The sequence below is a fragment of the Anomalospiza imberbis genome, chromosome 7, assembly GCF_031753505.1.
Source record: "Anomalospiza imberbis isolate Cuckoo-Finch-1a 21T00152 chromosome 7, ASM3175350v1, whole genome shotgun sequence".
NCBI classification, from domain to species: Eukaryota; Metazoa; Chordata; class Aves; order Passeriformes; family Viduidae; genus Anomalospiza; species Anomalospiza imberbis.
Window position 1 is genome coordinate 28,273,787 of NC_089687.1, and position 13,965 is coordinate 28,287,751.

General features: G+C 41.3%; 1 protein-coding gene and 1 long non-coding RNA gene across 2 annotated transcripts in view; both read right to left on the minus strand.

The window, feature by feature from the left end:
• PLCL1 (phospholipase C like 1 (inactive)) overlaps positions 1-4,027 on the minus strand; it is a 182,826-nt gene extending 178,799 nt beyond the window's left edge. The window contains exon 1 of the mRNA XM_068196255.1: positions 3,552-4,027. Coding sequence (XP_068052356.1) covers positions 3,552-3,812 — 261 coding nt within the window. The 5' untranslated portion in view covers positions 3,813-4,027. The remainder of the gene's footprint in view (positions 1-3,551) is intronic.
• Positions 4,028-11,679: 7,652 nt separating this feature from the next.
• LOC137477627 (uncharacterized) lies at positions 11,680-13,346 on the minus strand. Its single transcript, XR_011001105.1, has 2 exons — positions 12,559-13,346; positions 11,680-12,039 (listed from the first exon to the last, which is right to left on the minus strand). It is a non-coding gene; the product is annotated as an uncharacterized lncRNA (long non-coding RNA).
• Between the last annotated feature and the right edge of the window lie 619 nt (positions 13,347-13,965).

Genomic DNA, 13,965 nt, shown 5'->3' on the forward strand with positions numbered 1-13,965 from the left:
AGGAACATGCCAGAATGAAAACAACATCAATTTACTCTGTTTAGAGCCCCCCACACAGGAAGGCTTGCAAAGCATTACATGTAAAGAAAGCAGAAATCCAGTTCTCCAAGCACTTCTGTCTTCTGCTCTCCTGGCCTAAAAGTGGTTGCAATTATTATTCTATTTGCAAACAAGTGGGCCTGGATTATTCACAAGCAAGAACAACAACAACAAAAAAAAAACAAAAAAACAAACAAAAAAAAAAAAAAAACCACAAAAAAAAAAACTTGGCAAATCATTTAGTCAATGCATACTCCATCTTCAGGCTTCCTAGAAAACAGGTCAAGTTCTACGATCTCTTGAGAATTTTCTCTAGTTTTATCTCCAAGCATTCTTGTCTGCTGATTTCAGGTTCCTTGTGTCAAACTCCCTTTCTCATTCCAGTTCTGGATTAAGACCATTTACCTCTTCCTTGCATTAGAAAAAAACCCACAAAACCAAAACACAAAACCTAAAAAAAACCAACTAATGCACATTAGGGAAACAACCTAGTGCACAAGAACAGCTACCACTATTTCTCATGAATGTTATTTTACATTTACCTCAATCTACAAAGCTGTGAACATCAGCAAAGCAAAATGGGAATAACAATTTTCTGGCTACATTTTGTTCTTTTTATATAAACGAGTTCTCTTGTTTCTGAAACCAAATATAGAGCACATGAATGCACTGAAGATAATTTAGAAGGGTTCATATTTTACTTGCAATATATGCCAAGTGGAATTTGCTGCAGGGAAGGTTTTTAAAGCAAGTCCCTGTTCAGCCTTTGTACTTCACAGTTATACTGTGGCTGCCAGAACACTCCAATGTAAGCAAGTCTGGCTTCCACTGGAACTGAACTCTCAGATGCTAACCTTGAGACTTCCAGAATTCCAAAAGACAGCTGGGGAAAAAATGCTGTTAGAAGTGTACTTCGACCACCTAAATTTACAGAATTTTAACTTTTTGCTTAATTGAGCAAGACCACACATGTTTAAAGTACAACTTTAAATAGCTGGGAGAGAAATGGGAAAAGAGAGCAAGAGTGTTCAACTCCTGCAGAGTAAGAGCTTATCCTTATGTGCAACTTCCTCTGCTTTCCTAAGTCACATTTTTCAGCAGATAAGATCAGCTTAGAGAAAGCAATAGAATATTATTTTGACTATAGATTTATATGAACATATGGACATTTTGGAGTAAAATAAATATAATAAATTATTAGAAAATTAATTTCCCCGTAAAACATAATGCTTGAGCAGAAATCCTGCATGTTGAAGTCCTGAAAAAAGAAGAAAATGTAATGTTGGAGGGTTCTATCTTAATTCCAAATAAAATTTGCATTTAACCTGATGAATATGTCCTAGTACATTAGAAACTCCTGAAAATGCAGAAAAAAAACATTATTTCATTTCTACCCAAAGTTAATAGTATTTCATAATATAATGCCAAAGGAAAACTGCAATTTAAAACACTTTTATATACCACTGAGATAACCTTGAGGGAAAAGAAATGTAGTGCTCTCTATGGGGTCCCAACACCGTGCCTTAGAGATGCACAGCCTGTGAATTCTCAAGTTCAGACACCTGCTATGAGACACAGCCGTGTTATCTAATTTAATCCATCTATTTAACAATTACATTTAAGATTAACAATGGTATTTTTCATTCCATTCCTATCATAAGACCATTCCAAACCCTTACAGGGCCCAGAGTAACTTTCTAGTTTCCAGACTGGATCTACACATAAGAGTCCTTTGCTTCTGTCCAGGAAATCTGTTTTTCCCCTCATACAGTATTCAATCCAGAGACCTTATCAGCCCATCCTAGTTATCCTTCTATGCATCTGCTCCAGTTTGAATGCACCATCCTAAGCAGAGGAAAATGAGTTTACTCATGATTTCAGATGAGGCCTTACCAGTTCCTTATATAAGAAAGTTAATTCTTTCTTACCTTTGTCAGGAATCTTTCTCCTTATAAACACCATCCTAGGATTCAAGAAACTTCCTCCAGTTGGAAGAGTGATCATTACCACTATGTGCTAATGTGCTGATCATTATCAGATGTGCTAAATTAATAATACCAAGCTATCAACCGGTAGTGAAAATGCTACTCAGTCATTAACAATTATAACCACTTATGACATTAAAACACACCTACCACACAGAACTGGTATAGTCTGTAAAAATAATGATACATTTTTAACTGAAATTCAAGACTGTGTATTTTCAATTTCTGAAACCTTCACACAATTCTAAGAGAAAATATCATCTCCATACCAGTACAGTTACAGAACTTTGGTCCTGACTTAGTAAAGCATTTATACATTTATGCAACTTCTGACTGGAAGCATTCCCATCACATTCAGTGGATGTCTTTACAAAACTAAAACCACCCTTAACGCCTTGCTGGACTTAATGGGTTAATATTTCAACGTGAAACTTACAAAGGACCCTCGAGGCTCTTTTGCATTTAACTACCTCGGTCTCCTCTGAACGTTTAAAGCTTTAAAAAAACCAAGTATTTCGCGTATCTGTTCTTCCTTTGAATAGACATATTAAGTTGCAAGAACTAAGCATGCGTCCTGAGCTTCCAGCATTAAGGTAGAGCTCTGTCCAGTGCCTTCACACATTTACAGATGAGAAGTCTTATTTCCCGCAGTTCTCCCGATGCCTTCCAAGTGCAAATCACTAACAAGAGGATCACGTGTGACCATATGCTAAATTAAGTTCGCCCAGGAGATTTCATTCATCGGTTCCCCAGAAACTGGCGATTAAGCCTATATACTTGCAAGGAGATGCCATTTAATTCAAAACCACAGAGTTTATTTAAAAAAAAATTAAACTGGAAAAAAAGAAGGATCAACATAATCATAAAACCATTTTCCTTACCAGACAATAACAAAGGCGGAGGCTTTAATGTCACGCCCGACCTGTTAATTTCACATTAAAGGTGCTAAACACCCGGCGCTGCTCCGCAACAACCTGCACTACAGTCCGTCTCCAAACACACCTTCTGTTAATTTGTGACACTGCATATTTTGCTGCTCAAGAACTAAGAAAGCCAGCGCTGTAGAAGCTATTTATTCTGCCTTCCAGGTGCTCCATAAATATTAAATAAGAACAGATACGAGCTACTACACAAAAACTTTACAGCTCGGCGGGAAGCTGCCCCACGGGTGACGCACGAGCGCGGGGGGACCCCGACCCCTCTCAAGGGCGGCGGGAGCAGCTCTCCATCACAGCCTCCGGAGAGCCGCTCGGTCCGGGCACGCACCTCGCCCCAGGGTCTCCGGTGAGGCGGCGCCGCGGCCCCGCCGTCCTTGCTCGCCGCAGGCAGGGCAGCGGCGCTGCGCGGCGGAGCGGCCGCTTCACCTGCGCGGAGGGTGCGCGCAGGCCGTCCCTGGAGGAGCCCCACCACCCCTCTGCCCACCCCGGCCCCCAGCCACGGGCACGGGCGCACCGAAGGGAGGCTTCAGCCTGGGTAACCCGGCGGCGGGACCCGCGCAAACTTCCCGGCGGCGCGGCACACCCTCACCTTGATGATGCTGCTCCTCCGCGGGGTGGCCTTGGCCGCCTCCAGCAGGCAGGCGTCGGGGTCGGACGCTGCCGCCGGCCCCAGGCTGCCGCCGGGGAAGCGCTCCGCGGTACCCACGGCCGAAACGCCGCTCCGGCGCTCCCGCCTCCTGTCCCCGGCGTCCAGCGATGCCGGCTCGGACTCCTCTTCGGCACGGTAAGCGGCGTCGGGAGGAGCACGGCCCGCCGCCGGCTGCTCTCTGCCGCCAGCAGCCTCTGCCATCGCCCCGCCGAGCAGTGTCAACTTCTCCGGGGCGCTGAGAGGGCGGGCGAGTCACACGGACGGAGGAACGGACGGAGGAACGGACGGCGTCCCGCGGCGCTCCTCTCACGGCACGGCGGCTGCAGCGCCAACTTTCTCCGGAGGAGCCATGTCCGTCCCCGGGGCGGAAGGTGCCCGCGCGGGACTCCGCGGTGCCAGAGGAGCGGGGCGGGGGACGCGCGGAGCGCGCAGGAAGTGCGGCCACAGCCCCGCGCTGTTGTGACAGGAGCCGGGCTTATGTTGACGGACGGCGAGCTCGGCCAATCGGCGGCGCGGCCGCCCCCCGGCGGCGCAGCGGCAGCCAATGGCCCTGGGGAGGGGCGTGCCCGCGGACTCCTGGACGGGCGGCCGGGGCGGTGCGCGGGGGGCGGCCGGGGCGGTGTAGGAGGACTTGTAACACCTGGTCGCCCCCGCCACGACCTTGACGAAGGGGGCCTGTGGAGGACCGTGCTGCCTGTCGAGAGCTTTCGTGTGCCGGGGCGGCCGCGGGAATGCTTCCCCGCGCGTGTTTTAGGCAGGTTTGGGCTGCCTCTGTGCCAGGGTAAAAGCAGCTTGTGGAAAGGGTGACTGAGGTTAAACACCCTGCGGCACGCGTAGCCCTCAAGTGGAGGCACCGTGGTAGGAGCAGGGATGCTGCCAGCGCCGGTCGTAGGGGATGCGGGTGTAAGGGGCACCTTGAGGCTGCTGACGGCGGGCCAGCAGAGTGGATGCTGCAAGGGACAGCTGGCAAAAGAGAGACGAAGACTCACGTTGGGATTCCTCCGCCTCTTAAAAACGAGCCAAAAGAGAAGCAGGTTGCGTGGGGCAGCGGCGCTCGCTCCGCTCTCGGCCGGCGGCCCGGGACGGTCTCGCTCCTGCCTGCCCCTCACAGCCCCGGGCCCGGAGGGCGCTGGCTGGGCCGACACCGCCCCCTGGCGGCCGCACCTGCAGCGGCCGCGGCCCCGCTCGGTGCCCGTGCGGAGCCAGCGGGAGGCGGGGAACGGGAACCTCCCGGGAAGGGCAGGAGCCGTGGGCAGCCTCTGGAAGAGCTCGTGCGAGCGTGGTGCTGTCCCTTGTAATTCTTCAGGGGTATTTAGTTATAATGAGATTATCCACGTGGACACCTCAGGAAAGGTGGGGTGGAGTGCAGCAAGGGTGAAAGCCCAGGAAAGAGGTGAGAAGAGATTACACAGTGAGATGGGAAATAGAACGGGTAGGGCTGAGCGAGCTGGGGCTAGGGCTGAGTAGTCACTGGGGATGTAAGACTATTCAAAATTACAGTTACCAGCTTTAAAGGCAGTGAGACTCTGTGGAAATATTAATTTCTCCCTGGTTTCTAAATTAATTCCTTAATTAATGTGTTTGGCACCTGTTGGCAGTCACTGGTTAAGGAAGAAAATAAGAGAGAACATGCTCACCTTAACCAGTCATTAGCTACTAGCAAATGCTTGGCTACAGGGCATAATTGCTATTTAAAGGATGTGAAATTTATACATCTATATGCGCACACAATATATAAATGTATAATTCCATGTTTTAAAAGGTCTAGAACTTCTGTTGAGGGTATTGAGGCATTTATCATATTCAACACAAAGAAATGCTAATTGAGGGACAGGTCTAGATACCACTGAACTTTTTTTCATTAGCTTCCTTCTAAATTTTATGTTAAAAATTTAAAAATATATGTATACCACAGTTACTTTGCTTTGTTTCAGTTTAAAATGTCACAAAATAAGTAACACTAAAAGAAGATGGACAATATCCACATTGAAGAAACATTTATGTTAAGCAGTACTGGACAGATGAGACTGTAAGGGAATGAAGGACTTAACCCCAGCCTGCATTGTACAAGTCAGAGAACATCATACCAAGTCACTGCAACCAAGAGGAGGGGAAAAAATCCCAAACCAACAAAAAAAACGTATTACATATCCACATACTGCCACACAAACTGACCTAAGGACACTAATTTAAAGACAACAGAGAAGGTAATTACCACGCAGTGTTTTAATAGAGGGAATTATTGTTTCATGCAGAAATATGTTGCAGATCTTTTCTGTATTTTGTGAAATCATACAAGGTTTAATCAGCTTAATTATTTGAGAACAATACAGTGCTGTCATAGCTGAAGTCTGCATCTACCAAAAACTCTGCAGTGTATTGCACAGTTAGATGTGTATAACATATTAAAGTACTTTATCCTTCCTAGGATATGTTTTACACATTTAACATTAGAGAGAGATTTATTGTCAAATGAATTCTCTTCTGCCATCAAAGGTTTAAAACCTTTTCATTCTCCCCTATATTGCAACCTTTGACCCCTGAAGTTTTTATCCAGAAAGGATCTATGGGGAATCTACAGATTTCAAGTTTTATAAAAATCAAACCTACAGGGAACACTGAGTCAACTGTATTTTTGATCTGTTTGTCAACAAGATGCAGAGATTTTAGAATTATGTGTGGTACAGCTAAGTGAGGGTTTAGTTAAATTCTTCTCTAGAAGAGAATAAAAGGTTGTCTATTTTTCTGACTCCTTCTGAAGGATCTGCATTTATCTGCTTTTCTTTGTGGAGAACCATTAATTTTGAAGGAAAAGAGCAATTGGTTTTGATACTTCTTGATGACTAATAAAAAAGAGAGCTGACAAAAGGAAGCTTGACATTAAAGTCTTGCATAGAAGATTAAGAAAGCAAGATTGGTTGGTGATAGGTGTATATAACATGTTCTGTGTTCAGTGTCATGCAGTCCCCTGTACAAAGACTCTGCTGTGTTGTCCATAGCTACTTCAGATAGGAACGGATTTTCAAGAAGAGTCAAGGAGTTCACTCAAACTAAGAATGGTAAGATAGATAAAAACATCTATGTGTTTGTCTGAACATAAGTCAGCAAGTGCCTGCAATATCTATTTTAATGTGGATTTTTTTTACACTCATTTTGCTCCATCTCCATCCTTAAGGCACACAATTGTTCCTCAGTGGGCGTAGTTTGTATCATAAACTGGCTGAAAATACAGTTGTCTTGGAGCTGTGCTGAAGCACAGCTTACATAAGCCAGTACTTGCACCTAGACACTGCATTTTGGGAAGCCCTTAAAAGTAAGTGTTCTGCTGGGAGCCAAAAGTGGTTCTCCTGTGCCAATTGAACAGGGCTGATGAAGCATGAAAACTGACATATTTTCCTGTGTGATGAACATCTAATTTGCAAGACAGGGAAAGCAATGGGGAAAAATGTTTGATTTCTTCACATATGCATTCACACTGATAGCAAATAATAACCAATTTTAGCATTGACGAGACTTAGGCAAAGCTATTGATGAGAAAATGTTTTGCTAGATAATTCTTAAAGTGATTTTTTTAAGTCTTAGCAGTTACTGTGTCTGCACTGTTACATCATGAACATGATATTATAAAACAATAAAAAAGAATGATGTACTTTATTTATACAAATATGTACTTGTTGCTAAGTTTCACTCACATTTTGGCAAAGCAACCCCAAGTTGCCTTTAAAGCCCAAGTTTTGCCTTTAAAGCTATAGTTAAGCTTTTAAGCTGGGTAAAAAATGCAATGTGAAATAAATGCAACTGCAAAATGCAATGTAAAATAAATGTAGTTAAATCTTCATTTTAAAACATACTGCATATGTTTTCAATTTTTATATTTTAAATATATTTACACACACACATTCATTTGATGCTTCCTTTTTTTTTTGTTAATTCTTGTTTTGTCTTGCTTCCTACATCTTTGAAAAATCTTCACTATCCTTACACATCATGTTGTATTTTCTAGGTAGTATAAATGTTGTGTCTTCTCTAACTTAACAAGAGAGACTTTTGTGGTATGTCTCTGTCTTAATGATGTTCTTGTTCCAGATGAAGTCACTGATGAATTCTTTTCAGTCTGCTGATACTTTCAGGCAAATCCAGTGTTTTTAATAATTAAAATGCTGTTGTTATAGAAGATTCCTGCAAATTCTTAGCTCTGAGGAATAATCCTTTATTTTAGGAGTATTGTTTTCCCTAAAAATATGCCAATTAATTGTGAGAAATGGTAATATCAGGACCTCAAATTAGATCATATTTAATCCTGTTTCACAGCCTCTGCTTAGAGGCCAGAGGCAGGCCCAAGGTTGAGTGGAGCCTAGATTAGGTAAAGCCTGGAATGAAAAGTGGGGTAAAATCTGAGATAGATTCTGTAAACAGTCATAGCAGGTAGCAACAATTGAACCAAATTTTGTAGACAGGAAAGGGTAGATTCCTGATAAGAAAGTGATTCTTCCACCAAATTTGGCACCAGGTATAAAGAAGAAACTGACATTAGAAATTTTTTTAGGAAGAATGGTAAAATGTCTTATTTAGTTTTGTAAATGACTAAACATTTTTTTCCAATCTGATTTTCAAGGTTAGATGTTTGCCAAGAATTAATTTCACTTACATGAAGATTCACGTCATAAGTCACACCCATCTTCAGATTTTTGGCCAAAGTGATTGAAGTTCGAGAAGTTAACAAGTAAGGTGTTTAATGGACAGCCTGAAATAATACCAGAAGTCATGCTATAATCTAGGTAAAACAGAGTTTATACATTTGTGCAACCAGTGAAGCTTTGTCAAGTTGCCCATTTTTAGTTGCTAGTTGCCTAGTTTTTAGGGAGGGAAGGGAAGGCATGTCATATACCTTATAACAGAAATTTTCTTGGGGATTTGACGGAGTGTTAAAGATGAATTCTTATTCAAGTCTAATGATAATAGTAATGACTCTTGTTTAAGGTAGGTGGTAATTCCACTTAATGAGAACATTTACCAATGACTGTTTTTCACAGAGTTCTTTTTAACTCCTCTGATCTTTGCTTTTAGTATTTCTTCAGCTGTGACACATACACAGAAATTTAGCTGTAGTTGTTGCTAACTTTCAGGCTATGTGAACTTGTTAACTACTGTGAAGAGTTTTGTCCAATAGATGTATTTAATTTCCTCCATTCTTTGGTAATTACTTAAGAGTAGGTTCAAGTGTACTGTGTGCCCTGCTAGCTCAATGGATATATTGAGTGTTAAAAATATACATGGCACCCACACACTTACCTGCAATTTTTTGGGATTATTTTGCTTAGCATGAACTGCACAGTTCCTGGGGAAGCAGCATTAGTTTTAAATGATACCTATTAACCAGGAATTCATCTTACTAAAGATAGAAAGTATTCTGGTAATAATCTAGTTCAAAAGCTACCCTTACAATCTCTAATCTTGCTACCTCAGAAGGAAATTGCTACCAACATCAGCAGGAGTCATATTCATATCTACTTTGTAGATATGTAGATAGTTAAAGAGTTTTGAGAAAATCTGTCAATATACCAAGAATGGAATTTAGGCTATTCTTCTGTCTGTTAATCATACAACCTTCCTCCTAACATGTGCTCTCTGAAAGATTTTTGCAGGGTCAGATTTTGCAAGGATGTGAGGGAAAGTATCAAATAACCCAATAGCAGTGGGTCTGTGTGGGGAGAGCATCGGTGATGAGAGCCTGAAATCCACTCCACTGGCACTTCTGGTGGTGGTACAGGTCCAGTCCCAAGGATAGAAGATCTGCGCATGGGAGAAGAGAGCAATAGCTCATGGCTTCAACTGAGAGGTCAGTTTGCACTCAGAAGCTACTCTGTGATGTGAACCAAGTCATTAAGTTAGGATGATCCAGAGATTTGCTTCAAAACTGCCCCTTGATCCAAACAAAAATGCTAAACCAGATGCACTTGAAGCAAGTAAGTGTTAAAAGTACATTGCTGTCTTTAGATCACCTGTGCCTGACTGGCCTCACAAGGAGAGAGCTATACCCACATTTGCCTCATGTCAAAGAAAGCTGGTTTCCCCTGGAAAAAAGTCAAGACAGTATTTCCCAGCAATATTTCTGACAGCTTCTACACTGATTTAAAGTGGTAGTATATGCAAACAGAGAACAGATACCCTATAAAGTCTTCCTTTTAAACTGGAACTAAAATTATATGCAGGCTGGTCTAGTTCTTGATACCACTTCCAAGCACAGGGTTACATGAATTTGAAAACTGCTAAAAACATTTATGTTTGGTTCTTTTTCATGTGTGTAAAGTTGGCCACTCTCTCTCAATTCCTTAGGAAAAGTCACCTCAAAAAAAAAAAAAAAAAAAAAAAAGCAATCTGATTATGATCTCAATGTAATCCTCAAAATAACTTAAATTTCTCTGGTATTAATTGAACAGAATTTTAAGAAGAATAAAAATATTTTCCATCAGGGATGAAGTGTATTTAATATTTTATTGCAAAATCTCATGTTCCTTAATGTCAGGTTAGAAGGATGTGAAAAAAAAAAGCCTAATGACTAATCTAAGTAAGCTTATTTTCCTGAAATTTGCCACTGTGGGAGTATAACATGCATAAATTGGAAGAATTGTTAACGACTGTTTATCTGTGTCTTTTCTGAGTGGGGTTAAATCAGCTGTTGGTTAAAATCAATACGCTATCCTAACCTCCACTGTACCTTACATCAGGATTAGCAAAACTGAAGCATTCTGCAAACACAAAGCCAGGAGTGTTTTACTCCCAAATAGACAGATTTACAGACTAATCAATAATAAAATGAGTTGGGCAAACTTAGAGTCACCTGTTTACTTTGTGGTTTGGAAGAATCTTCTAATTCTAACCAGATACCCTCTTTTCATCTCATCTTAGACATACACTCAGGCTTGGTAGCAAGATTTGGGAGACTCAGGTATATTAACTCTTCAGGCTATGCAGATGTCAAAAGGCAGTAGAGCTTTTCTCATCTATACTCTGCAAGTTTGATGTTCAGAGATGCCAAGAAATGTTTTCATGAGCAGATATTATACACAATGAGCCTCAGTGAGCCATACTTGAACATAGCACTTTTCAAAGGCTTGTGATTTGGGGGAGGATAGGAAAAAGCTAAGGAAAAATGGAAGAATGATGTCTCTTGTTTTATAGATCCCGAGGTCCATAGTGCAGGCCAAAACTTACACTGGATTATTTCTTGTCAGCCACTACAAATAAAACAAATTGAATTTAAATTACCTATATGTCCAAACACTTAAACCCCCTTGATCTGAATGGAAAGCAAAAGGTAAAAAACATTTTAGAGCTCACAGATGCCCTGAGACTGTATTCTACAAAATGCAGGAAAAAGAATTAATTGCAAATTGAGCAAAATAAAATAGAAACAAAGCATAAAAATCCTGTAATCACTCACACAGGCAAGATAAGTGACCTCATGAAGCTAGATTCTAACGGAAACATTAATATGGAAAAACGTCTTCAAATTCAGTGTTAAGTAGGGAAAGATTAGCAATCCATTTTAAAAATCAATGCTTTGAGTTCTTGTTTTTCCTATGTATCTGCTACTTGTTTTTAAATAAGGGGGACAGAGACAAGAGGAGCTGAGTAGGAGTACCCCCTTTGTTAGGGCAACAAAGTAGGAGCTAAAGACAAAGGTTAGAGAGAATGGTGGAAACTGGGAGGGAGTGGAGGGAGTGAGAAGTTGGAGCTCATAGAGAAATGTGCCCAACCGAAGAAAGGGAATGTTGTGGGAAAAGGGCCTGCAATACGGAGATATCATATAAGAGAAATACACCCATTTGAACAAATGAAAACTTAGCAGAAATTAGTAACTTCCTTCTGCATTTTTCACATAGCACTGACCATACCTTTTACACAGAGGAACTTCTTAAGTGACCACCCTCCGTACTTCTAAGCACTATTAACTGCCTTGAGAGGTCTTCTCCAAGTCCTTGAATACCTAAGAGTTCTTGGGTTTTTCAGTTTGGGCTCAGGGTGTAGAGAATCCAGCCACAAGCTTGTAAGATAAATCAGTGTGTACATCTTCATAAGATACATGTTTTTATTTTTTGTTTTAATACAATTGTGCATGCAACAGAGACAGAAGCCAATCTTCTAGTAGCATCCTAAGAGATATTTTTATGAACTTCAGAGCAGGAAATAAGTAATCTTTCATCAGGTATACCTTCTGACAAGGATATATTAATGCTTTTATTTCCATGAAAGGTTCTTAAAAGGCTGGTGGGAAAACTAGTGTTGTTATCCACAGATAAAAATAAGCAAAAGAAGGTAGTAGGTCTTTTCAAGGTCAGTGAATCAGTGAAATAGCAATCTGTTGTAAGGCCCATGTATTACTCATAAAATACACTTGTCTTTTTCTGCCTGGAGAATTCTTTTCCTCCTCCCTGTTGCAGTGCGCTGTCGTGGCGTGCTGGGCAGCGACAGCAGGGGCGCGACCTTCCCCCCGTGAGCTCTTTCATTCCCAGTTATCGCTTGGTCCGGTGCAGGAACAGATAACGATGACACGGGACTTGGGGTAGAACTGGATGGGTTTATTAGGTCCACAACCTGGGACCCCAAGACAAAACTTAGGAGGTTTGCAGAGGTTTTTATAGGGGGAGTGGTATAGGGCAACCAACCAATGAGGGCATGGCAGGGGAGGAATCTAGGGTAGAACGAACATTCTATAAATCTATCAGGGAGAGCAGGGGAGGGGGATAATACAAAGTAACAAATGGGATATCGAATACTACAAGATAGACAAGGAACACTCTGGAAAAACGGGTAGGGGTAGAGAGGATTGACAACTTGGGAGGGAGAAAGTTAGGTAAGGGCTTGGGGAGATTGGCAACTCGGGAGGGGAGGAGATTAGGGAGGAGAATAGTGGGCAAACATAACGTAAAAACCACCACAGCACCTCCCAATTAATTTTTTTTTCTCCCTATTTTTCTCTCTTGCTTTTTCTTTGGTTTATTTTTCCTCACTTAACCTCTTTCTCTGATGCTAAAAAAAAGGATAAAAGGAAAAAACCTACAGGAACCAGCATTGTCAGACTCTTGTCTTTTATTGCCTTTTTACGTCCAGCACTGCCTTTTAATTTATGGGGGAGAACAGCAGGGGAGATCATTTCATGCTGTATATATTGCTGACATGTGGAATCAAGAAGAAGAGTTGCACTCCTGACTTCCTTTGAGAGTGGCTCCCTCAGCCAGGAAACAATTCCTTTAATGAAGCAGCCATGCAGTACCAGGGCAGCCCAGCAGCCTTTGTTGTGATATTCAAATCTTGTATGCATGGCAGTATTTTTTACCAGCTCTACTCCTAATCTTGCTACATTTATAGGTGTGTTGAATTTTCAGGTTTTAAAGCATCACAGTAAAAAAAAAGCTAAATCTTTTTCATTTATTTGCAAAAGTCCCATTTTTGTCACAACTGTCTTATTTTAAATGTAAATGTCCCAGATTTGGGTTTCTTAACTAAAGGAGGAGGTATAATACAGAAGATACAAAAATTAAAACTATGTAAAGTACACTTTCATGTCTCTGAATGTTTGTTTATTTTTTCAGCTGTTCTCACTTTAAATACCCCAAATCAAGATATGAAGCACATGAAAGGCTTTGGCTCTTCTGCCTTTCACATCATTAAAATATAGTACTCTTCTCAGGATAAGCTTTGTTGCTGTCTGATAAATATTCATAAAATGAATGCAATTCAGCAGAGTTCTGTAATCTCACTAAATAAGTACTTCTAAAAAATCCTATCAGCTCTGCTAAAATTGCTTTTATTTCTATACAATTTTCTCAACTAAAAAAAAACCAAAAACCAATAGTAAGAGTTAAGCATTCTATTGTTATATATTACGGGCACAGAATTATTAGAAACTTTTCTAGGATTGTGTTTTTTTATTCTGTGTGATAGGAGTAATGTTGCAGAAGCTGATAGGTGTTGAAGCAACACCAAAAATTAAGGAGCAGTGTAGAATCCCATAAGGACTGCAAGTCTGTGCTGTGCCTCAGGGAGACTTACATGATCTGAAGGGCTGTTTGGTTTAGGTGGGATGGGTATAATTTGCATAAAGCAAAATACAAATATTTGAATTCAACTAAAATATAAGGTAGACATTGTCAAGATTACTCATTCTTGAACTCTTTATTTTAAAGCACAAAAAAAAAAACGTAAACCATGAGAGTAACTAATGATAGTAGTGATCCTGACATTGAGTCTTGGAGTTGAGCGGCAGTGACTTGGCCTGTGCATGTTTGATCACTTTGAAAAACATCTTTCCCACTGGCATGGATCTCTCAGTACACACTTGTCTGCATAC